Source organism: Heptranchias perlo, chromosome 11 (assembly GCF_035084215.1).
Source record: "Heptranchias perlo isolate sHepPer1 chromosome 11, sHepPer1.hap1, whole genome shotgun sequence".
NCBI classification, from domain to species: Eukaryota; Metazoa; Chordata; class Chondrichthyes; order Hexanchiformes; family Hexanchidae; genus Heptranchias; species Heptranchias perlo.
Genome location: NC_090335.1, coordinates 73,922,787 through 73,941,730, shown reverse-complemented (window position 1 = coordinate 73,941,730; position 18,944 = coordinate 73,922,787). Strand labels below are relative to the sequence as shown.

The window sequence follows — 18,944 nt, the reverse complement described above, 5'->3', positions numbered from 1 at the left end:
CTTTCTATGATTCTATGATTCACCAATGCTAATTGAATTATTTTCTGTGGAACAAGTCAAGGTTGAGCTAAATTGCATATTGAATCCTAGACACAAGTATAAATCCTAATGCATTTCTCTACATCACTAGTTTCTCTCAACAAACAAAAGAAACCTTTAGCAAACACTTTTTCATAAAGACTGTGCCCCCTTAATTAAAAAAAAAGTTGTCCCTCTCTGGTCTGGTTAGTGATGGTCACTAAATCCAAAGAGAGCCACTTGTAACAACATCAACCAATCATCACTTTGAACATTGGAAGTTCTTGTCATTTTTTAAAATCTACATTCCTTCTTTAAATGTAACTTTTTGTACAGTTTCTAAAGTTGAAGATTATAAAACAGGATTAAGGGAATACTGATCCCTATGAATATTTACCCACACATTCTGGGTCTAAACTGAGAAATTGGAATCTTGTACTTTTGTTGCTGAACTGGTAAGGCAACCTACAGTGAAAGGAAATTTTGAAACTGAAACGAACGCCTTCACTTCCTCCCCCCGCCCTGGGCAGTGTTTACTTAGGATTCCACTCCCTCTCTCGTTGTACACTTGCCACTGTGCTGTGTGAAGCCTCTCCTTTGGGGGTTGGAAGGATGGAAGCCAGAGCTTTAGAAGAGGAGTTGACCTGTGCTGTGTGTCTCGAGGTGCACCAGGACCCTGTCGCGTTGCCCTGCCAGCACAGTTTCTGCCTGAAATGCATCGAGGATGTTTGGACCCATGCAATAGATCGAGATGGGTTCAGCTGTCCTCAGTGTCACAGGAAATTCAACCCCAAGCCCAGTCTGGAGATGAGCTTTCCCAACGTTACCTGTGATCACTGCATCGAGAGTCCATCCCCAGCCACAAAGACCTGTCTGAAATGCGAAACCTCCTTTTGTTCTCTTCATTTGAAGCTGCATTTGACAAAAGAGATCTTCAAAGACCACCCGCTAGTCGACCCTGTGACCGATCTTACTCACAGAAAGTGCCCGGACCATAAGAAGATTCTTGAGTTCTTCTGTACAGATGATGGAGTCTGTGTGTGTGCTTCATGTGTAATAATAGGCAGACACAAATCTCACACAGCGGTGAGCCTAGATCAGGCAGAAGCTTCGATTAAGGTAAATTCCACTTCTGTTCTTGTGCCAGACCCCATGATATCTCAGAGGCTTCATCGATCAAATGCAGTTTTAATCATTTTAAACGGAAATAATTTTTATGCTACAAATGTCTTCAGGGGAAATAAGGGTGAGTTGCATCATCAAAACGAAATCTTGAAACAAAGCGAAGGAAATGTTAACCTGGCTTTTTCTTGTTTAGATACGGATCAACCAGATGTACATTTTAAACATTTGTCTTTCTCCAATCCTGGCCTCTTGTGCACCTCCCTCTTCCTTCGCTCCACCATTGGCTGACGCGGTCCGAAGCTCTGAAATTCCCTCCCTAAACCTCTCTGCCTCTCCACCTCTCTCTGCTCCCTTAAGATGCTCCTTAAAACCTGCCTCTTTCCTGTCCTAATGACTCCTTCTTTAGCTCGGTGTCAATTTTTGTCTGATTACGCTCCTGTGAATCACTTTGGGACGTTTTACTACGTTAAAAGCGCTAAATAAATGCAAGTAGTTGTTGTTATTTCTGTCTTTAATGCGTAAGGTGAGAACGGAGGAGATTGTGCTCCAACGTCTGAGACTCCCATCACATACGGGAGAGTTTACAGATGTGCAGACCAGAGTGACTGCCATGGCAACTCCCACTGCTGGAATTATGGAGATTAGCCCATCGATTGCACCACCAGGACTGTGGTTTTCTGCCCTCTGAAGAGCACTTAAAGGAATATTTTCATTGGAATGGAGCGAAAAGGCTCCTTTGTACTGCGTGGGATTAAGGATTGTATTCAAAAATGGATTTCACCCACGCCTGTAACAATTACAAACTTATTTCAGGAATGCTGGCCTGCGGCTGCGAGTCCAGCCCGGGGTGTGACTGTAAAAAGCAGCAGTGGAGCAGTCTAAACTGAGAAATAAAGTGGGTTAATTCTACAATCACACGCCCCCGGGAGGGTCCTGAGGATCACAGGGAGCACAGGTTGGATGTGGGTTAACAACATTGTAGTCCCGATTTAATGAACCCAAAACACCCCATAGGAGTGCCTCTCTCCGCTGGGATCTGAGGTAATCCATAATATTTCCATTCAGTGACCAGAGACCAACCATCTCCTGAACCACTTTTGCTCCACACCCACCTGGGACTAAATCATTTTCCTTTTAAATTCCTGCTTGGAATCCCATTTTGAAATATTTCAATTATCTTCATAGGAAGAACTGAAGAGCAAAGTTGAGAACCTTCGGAGAGTTCAGCAGAGTTGTTCCATCAAGCAGCAAGGTTTGGAGAAATCAGAAGCTGAAGTAAAGGTAGAGACAATTGTGTGTAATGGGATTCCCCTCTAAGTTGAATAAATACTCACCTCAGAGACAGTCCTTATAAATCATGTTAGTCCTGTTAGAGATTCGCAAATGTTCAATAAATAAATTAAATAGAGTAGGGCCTCTTAAGGATCAACAAGGTCATCTATGTGCGGAACCACAAGAGATGGGTGAGATCCTGAAAGAATATTTCACATCGGTATTTACGGTTGAGAAAGGCATGGATGGTAGGGAACTTGGGGAAATAAATAGTGATGTCTTGAGGAGTGTACATATTACAGAGAGGGAGGTGCTGGAAGTCTTAACGCGCATCAAGGTAGATAAATCTCCGGGACCTGATGAAATGTATCCCAGGACGTTATGGGAGGTTAGGGAGGAAATTGCGGGTCCCCTAGCAGAGATATTTCAATCATCGACAGCTACAGGTGAGGTGCCTGACGATTGGAGGGTAGCAAATGTTGTGCCTTTGTTTAAGAAGGGCAGCAGGGAAAAGCCTGGGAACTACAGACCGGTAAGCCTGACATCTGTAGTGGGTAAGTTGTTAGAGGGTATTCTGAGGGACAGGATCTGCAGGCATTTGGAGAGGCAGGGACTGATTAGGAACAGTCAGCGTGGTTTTGTGAGAGGAAAATCACGTCTCACGAATTTGATTGAGTTTTTTGAAGGGGTAACCAAGAAGATAGATGAGGGCTGTGCAGTAGACGTGGTCTACATGGACTTCAGCAAAGCCTTTGACAAGGTACCACATGGTAGGTTGTTACATAAGGTTAAATCTCACGGGATCCAAGGTGAGGTAGCCAATTGGATACAAAATTGGCTTGACGACAGAAGACAGAGGGTGGTTGTAGAGGGTTGTTTTTCAAACTGGAGGCCTGTGACCAGCGGTGTGTCTCAGGGATCGGTACTGGGTCCGCTGTTATTTGTTATTTATATTAATGATTTGGATGAGAATTTAGGAGGCATGGTTAGTAAGTTTGCAGATGACACCAAGATTGGTGGCATTGTGGACAGTGAAGAAGGTTATCTAGGATTGCAACGGGATCTTGATAAATTGGGCCAGTGGGCCGATGAATGGCAGATGCAGTTTAATTTAGATAAATGTGAGGTGATGCATTTTGGTAGATCGAATCGGGCCAGGACCTACTCCGTTAATGGTAGGGCGTTGGGGAGAGTTATAGAACAAAGAGATCTAGGAGTACAGGTTCATAGCTCCTTGAAAGTGGAGTCACAGGTGGATAGGGTGGTGAAGAAGGCATTCGGCATGCTTGGTTTCATTGGTCAGAACATTGAATACAGGAGTTGGGATGTCTTGTTGAAGTTGTACAAGACATTAGTAAGGCCACACTTGGAATACTGTGTACAGTTCTGGTCACCCTATTATAGAAAGGATATTATTAAACTAGAAAGAGTGCAGAAAAGATTTACTAGGATGCTACCGGGACTTGATGGTTTGACTTATAGGGAGAGGTTAGATAGACTGGGACTTTTTTCCCTGGAGAGTAGGAGGTTAAGGGGTGATCTTATAGAAGTCTATAAAATAATGAAGGGCATAGATAAGGTAGATAGTCAAAATCTTTTCCCAAAGGTAGGGGAGTCTATAACGAGGGGACATAGATTTAAGGTGAGAGGGGAGAGATACAAAAGGGTCCAGAGGGGCAATTTTTTCACTCAAAGGGTGGTGAGTGTCTGGAACGAGCTGCCAGAGGCAGTAGTAGAGGCAGGTACAATTTTGTCTTTTAAAAAGCATTTGGACAGTTACATGGGTAAAATGGGTATAGAGGGATATGGGCCAAGTGCAGGCAATTGGGACTAGCTTAGTGGTATAAACTGGGCGACATGGACATGTTGGGCCGAAGGGCCTGTTTCCATGTTGTAACTTCTATGATTCTTATTATACAGGGAACAGCAGGCTGTTGGGAGTGTGTTACATGGCTGTGACACCCTCCAGGGGTTTGTATCACATTATAAACTGTGAGAGCCTTGCACTTGGGGTTTAAATCTTCACCTGAAGCCTGATACAGAAACGTGAGGGTGTCAGTGTGGGTTTACACAGGCTCTTCCAGTTTCTGTCACATCACCGTCATTTTGCACTTTAACATCCCTGTCCCGGGATTCAGCTTTAATGCAGGGAAAACTGGGACTATCCCAATCTATTCTATCCAACTGCGATTCACCGTGTGTATAAAAGAAATGGCCCTGCACCTTATACAGTGCCCATGTTCAGAGGGTAACAGCTCTGTGTAAGAGCAACTTGTAATGAGAGTGTGGGTTGGATTTTTAGACACTCACCAATGAGCTGAAAGGAAACCTGTTGAAGAAGTTCTCGGAAAGGAGCAAACAGTTGGAAGAAGTTGAAAAGTACACACTGGAACTGATCGATGAGGAGGAGCATCGAGTGATCTCACAGATTAGGAACTGTTCTAAAGCATTAAAGAAGATGATGGAACAGATTAAGTTAATAGACGATGAGGCACAGAATCTGATACAAGGGGACTGTCTCTTCTTTATTCAGGTACATTTATTTTATTTTACTATTGTTTTTCTCCTGCTCTCCCTCCGTTCCTGAAGTCACTGGTATTAATGTGGTGCAGTTCCACAGATAATCCATCATCAAAGTCAATTCTTCATGCATAAGAATGAAAGAAATTTCCTTTCTTTTACATGTTGTCATGTCTTCGGGACATCTCTCAAACACTCCGCAAGGCAGGAGTTACTTTTGAAGTACAGCACCGTTGTTGTGTAGGCCAGTGCAGTAGCTGCCAATTGTACATAGCAATGGTGCCCCATGTAGCAGAAGACATGTATGACCAGTTAATACGGGGTCGAATTCGGCTGTTCCCGCCAGGCAGAACTGGGGAGCGGCTGGTAGGCTGCCTAGCCCGAATTTTCTTTAGTGGAAAGGAAAATCAGGCAGGGTGTAAAATGGGTAAATGGACGGTGAGAACAGTTAAAATAGACCCGTATATTTTCAATGGTGTAAGTTGAGGGAGGAATGTTGGCCGGGACACCAGGACATTAATAGACGATGAAGTGCAGAATCTGATACAAGGGGACTGTCTCTCCTTTATTCAGGTACATTTATTTTACTATTGCTTTTCTCCTGCTCTCCCTCTGACGAACCGGATTCTTTCCCCTCAGTCTGGTTCAGCAAGAACTGATTCGAGTACACCGTAAAGTTCAAACAACTTTAATAGCAGATCTTAGTCTGTAGCTTCAATTCAGATTCCTGAGAGAATCCGAACGATTCTAACAGAATAAGGAAAGACAAAGACAAAGACAAAAACTCATACCTTTATACAAATCCATAGAGGTTGGAACATCATTAACACAAGAGTCAACACCAATCATAAGCCGGGCACAGGTTGCCATGCGGGGTTACATTATTTCCGGCCAATCATAGACAATCCATGTGCTGACCATGTTGCTATTAGACATCAAAGGGGATACTTCCTCACCTTCCAACTTGGAATGTTCTTCCCTGTTCCTTCTATTCCTTATCTCCCAACCTGGAATGTCTTTCAACTTTGGCTAAGCTCGTTCCCTATATTGATCTGCCATAAACATGGAGACATTCAGACCAGTCCTTGACTCACATCAAAGACCTATCATTGATAAGACAATGCAGGCCTGCTGACTAAGCAAACATATGGCCCAGCAGGAGGGCCAGGCCACTTGTATCAATCTCAGTTACTAACTAATTAACCCTTTCTAACCATTTTGCATTCTGCTTCTTTGCCACGTAGGCATTTCAATATTTTACTAAAACTTGACCACGTAGGGATTCTCACCTCCATTCCTGAAGTTCCCTGCTGTTCTTCTAATAGTACTGCAGGACCTTTTATGCTCACCTGAACAAGCAAGCAGGACCCTGCTTTAACACCTCCTTTGAAAAATTGCATTAAAGTATCAGCATAGATTTTGTGCTGAAGTCCTAGAGTTGGGCTTCAACTTATGACCTTCTGACTTAAACCAAAGAGTGCCACCAACTGACCCATCAAACCATGGGGTTATGGAGGCCATCAGCACTGAGTCCAATCCAATATGATGCCCACAACTGCACATTTACCAGCAGGACTCACTGGATAGTAATGATAAGCAGAAACCCTGGCTGAATTTTCCCCTCCTTAGCCCAGGGAAGCTGAAGCCAATTTTAGCACTCTGCTGCCCTGGGTGAGATCTGTTATCTTAGCATTCACTGTAGGGCTGGAGGAATTTTGAGAGATAGGGAGGGGCAAGGCCATGGATGGATGATAATTTGAAGTGTTGGGGGACCAGGAGCCAATGTAGATCATGCAAGGACGGGTGTTGGGTGTGTGGTACACGGTGCTGTAGAAGGTACAGTCCACAGAATTTTGGTTGAGCTGAAGTTTATTGAGGGTAGAGGATGGGAGGCCGGCCAGGAGAGCATTGGAGTGATCAAGTCTGGAGGTGACAGCGGCATGGATGAGGGTTTCAGTGGAAGATGAGGCTGAGGTAGGGGTGAAGGCAGACGATGTCACAGAGGTGGAAGTAAGCAGTCTTTGTGATGGAGAGGGTTGGAAGGTCAGCTCAGGGTCGAATAGGACGCCCGAGGTTGAAAACAGTCTGGTTCAGCTGGAGACAGTGGCTGGCAAGGTGGATGGAGTCGGTGGCCAAGGCATGGAGTTTGTGACGGGGGCTGAAGATGATAGCTTCAATCTTCCCAATGTTTACTTGGAGGAAATTGCGGCTTATCCAAGTCTGAACGTTGGACAAACAGTTGGATAGCACTGAGGCACTGGAGAGATTGAGAGAAGTGCTAAAGAGGTAGATCTGGGTGTCATCACCATGCAGGTGGAAGCTGACCCCCATGTCTGCGAACGATATCACCAAGGGGCGGTATGTAGATGAAGAAGAGGAGCAGGCCCATGATAGATCTTTGGGGGAATCCTGAGATGACAGAGTTGGGGTAGGAAGAAAAGCCATTGGTGGAGATTCTGTGGCTACGATCGGAGAGGGAAGAGTTTAACCAAGTGAGGGGAGTCCCATTCAACTGGACAATGAAGGAGGAGGTTGGTGTGTTCAACCATGTCAGAGACTGCAGTGATGTTGAGGAGGACAAGGAGGAATAATGCATATAGTCACAGAGAATGTTGGTTGTGACTTTGGTTGGAGCAATTTCTGTACTGTGGGAGACAATAAATGCTATGGAAAAGATAAGGCCCGAAAACAACTTTAAATTATTTGAAAGGGCCCAATGTTTTAAACTATTAAAAAGTAAATTCAGGACTGATATTAGGAAGTTCTTCAGAGAGTGATTAACACAGGAAATGATAAAGTTGGGCAGACAAAGACTCTTGCATCATTTAAGAACCAATTGGATGCTGCAACTTTAGGGTCTTTCTGGATGAATGAATTAAGATGGGCCGAATGTGCTTTCCTCTCTATAACTATCTTGTGATCTTGTGATGAACAAGGCCGGTGGTGAGGCTGAATTATTCGCACATTGCTGTACCCCAGCATTGCTGCTGCTGCTGCTGCTGCCTCACACCTGAGCTCAGGATGTCCTGTGGAGAAATGTTCACAGCTACCGTGACTCACTCTACCTGCTCTCGTACACTGAGCCCTTCACTCTGAACCTCATCCCCTTTTGTTTTATTCGACTGTATGTTGATTTGTTAACTCAATAATTTGATCCCCGCTCTTTTTGTTTACAGGATTCTAAGCAGCTCCTTTCCAGGTAAGTTTCTTTTTAATTGTACAGTAAGCGCTGCTGGTAGGGACCCTTGATTCCGGGAGAAGAGTTAAAAACCAGGAGAGTGTGCAGTAAACCTTCCTCGATAACGTATTTCAAATCGCTGATAATACCTCTGATTTGAAGTGTCGCTGGTATGGGCAGCCTATAGGGAAACGTGAGTGACACGGACTCTTTTACCTGTCTGTGGCATTTCTCAGTAACTTGCTATTGACAGTAAGTAAAAGAGAAACTTGCAGCGACTTGTAATGAAAGAACTTCCACTTATATCGCACCTTATCACATCCGCAGGACGTCCCAGTGTGGCTCAATTGGTGGCGTCTTTGCCTCTGAGGCAGAAACATGCGTGCTCCACCCCGCCAGTAGGAAGCACTGGTCAGGGAATCAGCCTATTAACCACATAACATATGTAAACAATTTTACAACACCAAGTTATAGTCCAGCAATTTTATTTTAAATTCACAAGCTTTCGGAGGCTACCTCCTTCCTCAGGTGAACGATTTGGAAATTTGCACCTGAGGAAGGAGGTAGCCTCCGAAAGCTTGTGAATTTAAAATAAAATTGCTGGACTATAACTTGGTGTTGTAAAATTGTTTACAATTGTCAACCCCAGTCCATCACCGGCATCTCCACCACATAACATAGACTGACCCTTCAGTGCAGCTCTGAGGGAATGCTGCATTGTCAGAGGTGCCGTCTTTCAGATGAGGTGTTAAACTGTCGTGATAGAATCATCCTATCGAGAGGTAGAGAAATGATTTAACCCCGAGATATTCCCGTAACGCCAGTGTCACTGGATGTGTTGGGAGGGAATTCCATGGATCCAAGATTCGTGGGAGGCTGTTCCTTCGCCTCTTACTTTACATGGTTGCACTCGGTGCATTCCTGCAGAGACTGGGGCTAGCACAGACTGCAAACCCGCAGGATTATACACCCTGCCTGATTTTCCCGTCCACCGTGGAACGGAAAATCAGGCGGGCTGTGTGTCGGATGGCCCGCCGAAGTCGAATTTCATCCCCGATGATTCCCGTACAGAGGGAATGAATTGGAATGCAGACAGCTTTGAAAATCCCGAAGGGAGCTGGAACAGCAGCAAACCAGGATCTCACTGCGTGTGTGGAGATCAGTACGACTGCAGGGACAGCTGCAAATCCCTGGAATCTGAGGTTTTCGGGATGATTTGCCGGTTGATTTCAGGAGGAACATTAATCGTTGCACTCGTTAACCCTTTGGGTTTCTATCTGAAATCTTCCCATGGGTTAAAGCCCTGTTTCCTCTTTCACTACAGAATTACTGAGACTCAGAATGTCACAGGTCCAGATGCTCCAGAGCTCACCCTCAACCTGTCCAACGTATCTCAACTTCTCGAGAAGAGGATGGAGCAATCTAAAAAGTACCAGTCAGCCATAGTGGAAGTGATACGAACGTACGAACTTACGAAATCGACGGGCAGGCAAAGACTGGCTGATCCATCGAGCCCGCCCCACACACGGAGCAGCTCATCAAACCTACTCCTTGCACAGACAAGTAAGAAAGTGCAGCTTTTATTTAATATAAAAGAACTGACAAGAAGTTTGTTTACTCGTGTTTGGAGACCTGAGAATATCCAAGAAAACTCTGGGGAAAACAGAGACAGACACAGTCACACGATGGGCCGAAGGGCCTCTATCCGTGCTGTATAACTCTATGAGATGAGTGTTGGGAGATTAAAATTGTGGGTAAGTGGAATTTAAAAGAGTGGGGTCAATTAAAGACAAGTGTCATAATGAGGGATTGGGGCGGGGCGGGGCGGGGGGGGGGGAACAAAAATTCAGCAAGCTTTGGAGAGCCCTAAAAGGTATCAGCGGAGTTTGCCAAGGCTAAAATGGCAAGGGCAGAAACGGAGGGATAGCGAACTCTCGACGTATGCTATGAGTCTGCAGACAAGGGATGGAGCAGCCCAACACCAGACCCCGTGTTTGATGGCTGCTGAAGTCGAGGTGGGGTTGCACGAGCTGTTTGCTGGCAGAGCTGCCCTCTGTGCCACTCAGCGGCACCATGCCATGGTCATGCGTTCCAGCTCCTGCGAGGAGATGTGGCCAAGACTCCTGCACGTGCCACCCTCTGCTGATTGGTTGGCCCCAGCAACCCTGGACAGAAGAGCCCCAAAATTCCTCTGTTTTTCTTTTGGAGCAGAAAGTACACAATCTGGACGGGGAGGGAGGGGTGGATGGGGAAATTTGGGGTGTAACCCAGTTTTGCCAGGTAATTCCCCACCCACCCCCAATTCTGGCCCCAGCAATAATACAGGGCGCAAATGCTTCTTCTGCCTGTCCACTCCTCCCTGATGTTACTGTGAGAGGTGGGACTGGAAGAATAACATTTACCCTGCTGGAAATCCCACCAGTTCCGCTCATCCTGTGGCCGACGTAAAGTTCTTCTGCGTTGTGCAGGCATACTTGCCATACGGGAGGCATAGATCAGACCCACAATGCTATTTCCTAATGGAATCGACCTCAGAGTGATCAGTTGCCATTAGCAAAGCCCTTTTCCCAAACCGGCCCACCTCCCCATCCCCCGGGCAGAAACACGAGACCTTGCGGGGGCAGATGCCCAGGGAGCGCTGCAAATGGCATGGGCGCCTGCACCCTTTTATGTGAAGGACCCCGTCCCTGGAATACGGGGCAATGCCAACACCGGGACAGGCTGGCGGGCGGAACTTGTGTCAGCACAGTGGCCCGCCAGGAATCTCAAGGCCCATGTTTCCTCGGCGTGATGCGGACTTGGCATCTAGCATGCCTGCTGGTAACAGATTAGAGGGAGGGGCTTCCATCCTCCACTTTGAAGAAGTCAATGAAGTCGCTACCTGCTATGAAGGGGAGCTTCCGTGGCCGAGCCCAGACAAAGTACAAACTGGGTGGAACTCAGGTTGCCACCATATTTCCTAGTCGAGCTGTGCTCAAAATGAGGGTGTAGAGGACACGACTGTAAATAACATCTCAGCCTTAGCTAGAGTTTGCTTAGTAACAGTATCACAAAGCTGTCTTCAATGTTACTGGATGGTTCAGCAGAGAATTTGCATTCTACATGTTGCTGAAAAGTTTCCAGCATTCAGCTCTTCCTTTGTAATAGGAGCGTAACACGTACAATCTCTGGTCTGCTTCTCCTCTGGCAATGCCCGTGGTGAGTCTCCACCCACAGTCATTAGCTTCTTTCTTCGGCTGTCTTCTTCTCATCCTGGTTTGACTTACCTTGCCCTTATGTTACCTCTCTGCATTGTTACTGTTACTTTACTCTCTGGGTTCAGAACTAGAATCCAAGGTCAAGGAGTGCACCTTTAACTGTTGCCAGCAGCAGGCGCACATCGATGATGTTGTCCCTCTGGGGTGGGGCGTCAGCATCTCCTGGATTCCACGGATGCCACTCCCAAGCGCATAGATTTATACAGCTCATGTGGCGGAGCAGCGGGAAGCTTGGGGTTAGCGCACACCCAGCGCAAGGGCACGAACCCCGATTTCCCAGCCCCGTGTACACACGCTCTCCATTATTCCCTGTTACTCGTGCATTATTCATTTTATTTCTGGCGGCAGCTTCCATACCAAGCATCTCGAAGGCGATGGCATCAAGTGAACATCAGGCAACATCTGTCGTGAAGGATGCCACTGCGGAACCGTGTGGGAACATTCAATCTCTACAGAACTGCTCAGGTGGGTAAAGGGGAAACTGTCAATAATAGCAGGGAATGGGGCCAGTGACAGTGCGATCATGTGCCAGGGATTTGAAGGTTCATTGTCCATTGTACCCACACTGTATGTTTCACTGCCTGTTGTACCCAACTGTCTGTATTGCTGCCCTGATACCCGCACTGTCTGTATTGCTGCCCTGATACCCCCACTGTCTGTATTGCTGCCCTGATACCCCCACTGTCTGTATTGCTGCCCTGATATTCCCACTGTCTGTATTGCTGCCCTGATACCCGCACTGTCTGTATTGCTGCCCTGATACCCCCACTGTCTGTATTGCTGCCCTGATACTCCCACTGTCTGTATTGCTGCCCTGATACCCCCACTGTCTGTATTGCTGCCCTGATACCCACACTGTTTGTATTGCTGCCCTGATACCCCCACTTTTGATTGTTCCTAATCTCCTTGCTGTATTCCTTATTTGTAGTGGCAGCTTCCAACAAGAACTGTCGCCAAACAGAAACCCGAACCGGGTTCTCTGTAAAAGCAATGTTAGCACAACAGAAGGCAGCAGCCAGTCCACAGTACGGCAATCAGCAAACTAATGCATTGCAAAGATTATCAAGAGGATCAAAAGGTGCGTTTATAATATTAGGCAAAATCACATGGGGAAGTGATGCTTCTCCTTTATTTACCCTTTGTTTTACTGTGAGGTGTTGTCAGTCCCTGCACACACCCTAGGTGGGTGAGGGAAGAACTACAGTATAGGCAATGAGCCAGGGACAGGAGCAGCAGAGGCTGTGGTGCTGGAGAATTTATTGGTTGTGTTCATGTACTTGTCCCTCCCCAAAGCTCTGAATAGGTCTTTTTTTAATATAAATAATAACTAACAAATCCCAATGGCGGGCACAGGTAAATTTGGAGGCAGGAAATTGTGCCAAGGGAAGGAGCAGCATCACACTTGAACTCTCAGTTTGATGGCTGACGAAGTGGAGGTGATGCTGAGTGAGGTGGCATCACGTAAGGCACCATTGCAAGGCACCCTCGCCATAGAACAGCGCTGAAGGAAGTGGAGGCAGAGAATTTCAGGGCATAGCAATGCCAGCTCTACACTGCACATCAGCTGCAAGTGCTCTTTTAGCGGGTGGCACAGCTCTCTCACTGCGGCCCTTTAATCTGCTGGAGACCTTTAAGACCTGCAGCGGCACGTGACTCCCCCCCAAACCCCCCCCCCCCCCACACAGTGGGTGAGTTACCAATCCCAGGCGGTAACTCGCACCCACAGCGCACCCAGAATGCGCTCATCGAGCTGACTGCAGAAACTGGACCAGGTTCAACGTTGGCCGATTCTGGCGGGTGCCAATCAGCCCCAATTGGTTCAGATCTCAATATCTGGCTTGCTCTGGAAAGTAAAAACACTGCAAGTTCCAGCAAAAATAATCATAAAGGGAGGTATTTTCAAATACTTCACTGATGCTCCACTACTGTTGTTAACTATATCAATACAGGCAAAGCACGATATGTTGTTTATCTATTGGGGATATCCTGAAAACTCATTCTGCAAGATTATTAAACCAGGAAGCACTCCTTTAACTGTGGTGATTTGTTCTCAGTGCAGCACTAATTGGAGGATTTTGTGAATACAATACTGTTCCAGTGGAATAAATCTGCAACTAAATTGGTCCCTTCTTTATCCCCCTTCATGCCCTGAGTGGCAATAACGGCACCAAAATGTTGTTACCAAAGCAGGTCAGAGGCTGGGTATTCTGCGGCGAGTGACTCACCTCCTGACTCCCCAAAGCCTTTCCACCATCTACAAGGCACAAGTCAGGAGTGTGATGGAATACTCTCCACTTGCCTGGATGAGTGCAGCTCCAACAACACTCAAGAAGCTCGACACCATCCAGGACAAAGCTGCCCGCTTGATTGGCACCCCATCCACCACCCTAAACATTCACTCCCTTCACCACCGGTGCACCGTGGCTGCAGTGTGTACCGTCCACAGGATGCACTGCAGCAACTCGCCAAGGCTTCTTCGACAGCACCTCCCAAACTCGCGACCTCCAGCTCCTAGAAGGACAAGGGCAGCAGGCACATGGGAACAACACCACCTGCACGTTCCCCTCCAAGTCACACACCATCCCGACTTGGAAATATATCGCCGTTCCTTCATTGTCGCTGGGTCAAAATCTTGGAACTCCCTCCCTAACAGCACTGTGGGAGAACCTTCACCACACGGACTGCAGCGGTTCAAGAAGGCGGCTCACCACCACCTTCTCGAGGGCAATTAGGGATGGGCAATAAATGCCGGCCTCGCCAGCGACACCCACATCCCATGAACGAATTTAAAAAAAAGTGTTAAGAAGCTTAATACTTTTATAATTTATATACTTTTATAATACACAATTCTTTTATGGATAAGCAGAAGAACTGAATTGATTAACCAGTCCATTGGACTTAAATGTGAAGAGAAATGTTTGATTCAGTGTGTGTGGATTGAAACCTCAGATACTTAGAATTCCACATAACAGTGGTTAATAATTGAGTTTGCACAATACTGAATTCTCACCAACTCCTACACAACAAAGGGATGGAACTTTCTACAGTGCTCTTACTCTGCTAAGCTTTAGGTTTGTAAATGCTACAAGCTGGCTTGCTTATGAACCTGTTTTCTTTGTATTATTTTGAGTGATATTTCAAACGCACCTTGGAACTAAAACTGCCACGCCCTGTAAAACTCTGGGCGACACCAATGAATTTCTCGGCCTAGGTTCTGTGGTGTGTATTTGTCACGGGGACCCAATGTGTTTCTGAGTGCTCCCCGATCTTGCATTTGGCTCTAAGCTCTTACCGACGCCCAGTTTATGAATCTGACGCAGATTAATGACAACACCAATTTAGATCGAGTTAGGTCGAAACTGCAGCACAGAAACAGGCCATTCTGCCCAACTGGTCTATGCCGGTCTTTATGCTCCACACGAGCCTCTTCCCACCCAACTTCATCTAACTCTATCAGCATGTCCTCTATTCCTCTCTCCCTCATGCACTTATTTAATTTCCCCTGAAATGCATCTATGCTATTCGTCTCAACTACTCCTTGTGGTTGCATGTTCCATATTCTTTGGGTAAAGAAGTTTCTCCGGAATTCCCTATCAGATTTTATTAGAGACTATTTTATATTTATGACCTCTACTTTTGGACTTCCCCACAAGTGGAAACATTTTCTCTACGTCTACCCTATCAAACCCTATCATTATCTTAAAGGCCTCTATCAGGTCACCCCTCAGTCTAGAGAAAAGGGTCCCATCCTGCTCAGCCTTTCCTGATAAGTATATCCTCTCAGTTCTGGTATCATCCTTGTGAATCTTTTTCGTACCTTCTCCTATGCGTCTATATCCTTTCTATAATATGGAGACCAGAACTGTTCACAATACTCCAAGTGTGGTCTAACCAGGTTCTATAAAAGTTTACCATCACTTCTTTGCTTTTCAATTCTATCCCCCTAGAAATGTACCGTAGTGCCTGATTTGCCTTTTTTATGGCCTTATTAATCTGCGTCGCTACTTTTAGTGATTTGTGTATCTGTACCCCCAGATCCCCTTGCTCCTCGTTTATTATGTGCATCTCTGAATGGCCCTATCCCTATTCTGATTTTTCTTTTGTTATTTATGTGCCTGTAGAAAATGTTACTATTTCTTTTTATATTCCTTCATAATTTAATCTCGAAGTTCCTCTTTGCTTTCCTGATTGTTTTTTGACTTCTTTCCTAACCTCTTCGAATTCCCATTTGTCATCCTCTCCTTTGTTGTCTATGTACTTAGATTATGCCTCTTTCTTTAGTTTCAATTTTACCCTTGTCTCTTTATTCATCCATGGTCGTTCATTACTGGGTAGTTTGTTCTTGCATTTTAGAGGAATATACTTCTCCTGAATTCTATTGATCACCATTTTAAATATTACCCACTAACAGCTATCAGCATGAGGATCTTGGGCTCGTAAAAAAGCCATGATATTAAATACTCAAACCAAACACATACCAGGGATTGTCAACAGAAATATCAACCTTTTAAGTATTGAAATCAATGAGATAGCCTCTCCAAAACTTGGCAGGGGTCGGGAGTCCATCCGAGGGCCCAGTGGTGTCCAGGAGCAGAGCCTCGATAGGGGTCCAAGGGCAAAGCCTCCGATCACTCTTGCATTTTAAGCATTTTTGGAGGCAAGAGAATGGTTTTCTTTGCTTGCAAACCTTCAACCTTGTTTTGAAAATCATTAAATAAAAAGCTCTTTAAAAGTGTTGAAAAAATAAAAGTCGTAAAATGCACTTGGGAGAAAAAAATATTGATTCCATTTAATTACATACCTTAAAAAAATTATATAAATAACCTGGATTGTTCTTTTAAGTTAATAACAATGTATATGCAGCCAGGCTTGGTGAGAAAAGGCTTTCACTCATCCGTAATGGTTGGTTTAGAAATTCGTTTGAACTCAACCTGCCCCCAGATGATTTCTCCTTTGTGCATTTGCTTTCTAAAATTTTTATTTCCATTTCCCTGGCGTCTTTGAGTTTCTTTAAGTTAAAAGCAACCTCTGCTTTAAAATTAAACCGAATAAAATAAAAATGATTTCCAGAGGTGGAGTCCATTATTACATAGAATTACTTAGAAGGTGCAGCACAGAAGCAGGCCATTCGGCCCAACAGGTCCATGCTGGTGTTTATGGTCCACACGAGCCTCCTCCCAACTCTCTTCATCTAACCCTATCAGCATATCCTTCTGTTCCTTTCCCCTCATGTGTTTATCTAGTTTCCCCTTAAATGCATCTATGCTAGTCGCCTCAACTACTCCTTGTGGTGGCACGTTTCACATTCTGTCCACTCTCTGGGTAAAGAAATTTCTCCTGAATTCCTTATTGGATTTATTGGTGACTATCTTATATTTATGGCCCCTAGTTCTGGTCTCCCCCACAAGTGGAAACATCTTCTCTACATTTACCCTATCAAACCCTTTCATAACCTTAAAGACCTCTATCAGGTCACCCCTCAGTCTTCTCTTTCCTGATAGGTATAACCTCTCACTTATCATCCATATTACCCGGGGCCCAGGTACTGCACGACAATAATGCAAAGCTTAAGGACGCTACTGAAGCCGCAATCATCGATTGCTTACATTCGCGTGCTCAATACTACCCCCCCTCCCCACGTTGCCAATTTGCGCCCTTGCTCGTGCGCCTTCCTGTCCCGATAGCAATGTGATGTGCTCGTGAGACGTGCAGATGGGAATCAACCTATCTATCGATTGGTTAAAAAGCCCGCGTCAGGAGTTTAGAGGCAGAGCATGTTTAAGTGAGACTTGCAAACAAAACGGCCATCTCTGGTTAAGAAACTAGCCCAAACTAGCCAAAAAATTAGGCACCCACCCACGACAAAAACAAGCCCAATTGGCCTTGAACCCGCCCAATCTGGCAACATTGATTGACAAACTCACCAACATTGGTGGAATTGTTTTGAAGGGAGGGAGCTGTGAAACAGGTTGCCTCTTGCCCCACAGCACAGCTCATGTGTTTAATACAAGCACATGACTGGATGGTAGAAGTTGGCTTCTTAAAGGTGTAAAAAATGTCAAAGATTAAAAACGAAGTTTTTTTAAAAAAAAGGGGCCAACACTAGCCTGATAAATGTTGTGGAGATGCCGGTGATGGACTGGGGTGGACAAATGTAAGGAATCTTACAACAGCAGGTTATAGTCCAACAAATTTATTTTAAAATCACAAGCTTTCGGAGATTATCTCCTTCGTCAGATGAATGAATGAAAAGGTTCTCAAATCGCATATCTTATACTAGGCTGGGACAGCATCACACCAATCAAAAGGTGTCGTTGTTATTCAAACAGGCCAGTCACGGAGAACAGCACGTCCCAGTACACTCGATATACATTGTGTCTATTACACAATGTATATCGAGTGTAATAGACACAATGTATATCGAGTGTACTGGGACGTGCTGTTCTCCGTGACTGGCCTGTTTGAATAACAACGACACCTTTTGATTGGTGTGATGCTGTCCCAGCCTAGTATAAGATATGCGATTTGAGAACCTTTTCATTCATTCATCTGACGAAGGAGATAATCTCCGAAAGCTTGTGATTTTAAAATAAATTTGTTGGACTATAACCTGCTGTTGTAAGATTCCTTACTGATAAATGTTGCTGGAGGGGTTTCTTCTACATTAAAAATAAACTAATATGAATTTCCCAATTTGCGACAACGTTTGACTAGATAGAATTGACAGTGTTTGTACTAACTGGCCAGCACTGGGACGCAGACACTGGAATTCAACATGGATTCTGATTGATAGACATTTATTTAACATGCACAGAATACAATATAAGAGGTTATCTGGGGCTCCCACTATCTGGGAAATACTGTCAATCTTACCCTGCAGTAGTCAATCATTGATCTGATAAACCTGTTTTTTGCCTCTCTAGGGGAATGTTCATGGATGACCCTGAATCCAAAGACTGCAAGCAGACACTTGATTCTTTCTAATGACCTGAGATCAGTGATGTACACTTATCAGGAACAGCCCTACCCAAGTAATCCAGCGAGGTTTAAAACCTACTCTCAAATCCTCTGCTCCCAGAGTTTCTCCTCGGGATGCCATTCCTGGGATGTGGAAACTGATGGTAATTGGTGGGGAATAGGGATCGCGTACGGGAGCGTACAGAAAGTGGGTCGCAACTCTGATTTTCGAATGTCCAGGAAATCCTGGTGCTTGCATCTCTGCATTGGTTCTCTGTCAGCCTGTCATAATAACCAGTGTACACGCCTACCACTGAACCTCTCTATCGAAAGGATCCGAGTTCGGTTAGACTATGACGCAGGAACAGTGTCATTTCTCCAGGTCACCGACACACTGCTGACACACTTGCACACGTTTAATACCACATTTGCCGCACGAGTGTTTCCAGCATTTTGTTGTGAGGACAAATCTGGGCTAAAGCTGTTAAATTCATTCTGAATTTCTTAGAGTCTTTAATTTAAAAATTGATTCATTCTCGGGATGTGGGCACCATTGCCCATCCCGAGTTGCCCTTACCAGTCCACTTCAGAGGGCATTTAAGAATCAGCCACGTTGG

General features: G+C 45.3%; 1 protein-coding gene across 1 annotated transcript; it reads left to right on the top strand.

Moving 5' to 3' along the window:
• The first annotated feature begins 630 nt into the window (after positions 1-630).
• LOC137327022 (E3 ubiquitin/ISG15 ligase TRIM25-like) lies at positions 631-18,826 on the top strand. Its single transcript, XM_067992399.1, has 7 exons — positions 631-1,137; positions 2,329-2,424; positions 4,718-4,948; positions 8,112-8,134; positions 9,438-9,676; positions 12,305-12,448; positions 18,294-18,826. Exons 1-7 carry the CDS (start codon positions 631-633, stop codon positions 18,824-18,826), a joined length of 1,773 nt encoding a protein of 590 aa, XP_067848500.1.
• Positions 18,827-18,944: the final 118 nt, after the last annotated feature.

Coding starts and splice junctions, on each gene's coding strand:
- LOC137327022 (XM_067992399.1), top strand. CDS start 631: ATGGAAGCCAGAGCTTTAGAAGAGGAGTTGACCTGTGCTGTGTGTCTC. Junction 2,425..4,717: donor AATCAGAAGCTGAAGTAAAG/GTAGAGACAATT, acceptor TTGGATTTTTAG/ACACTCACCAATGAGCTGAA. Junction 9,677..12,304: donor CCTACTCCTTGCACAGACAA/GTAAGAAAGTGC, acceptor TTGTAGTGGCAG/CTTCCAACAAGAACTGTCGC.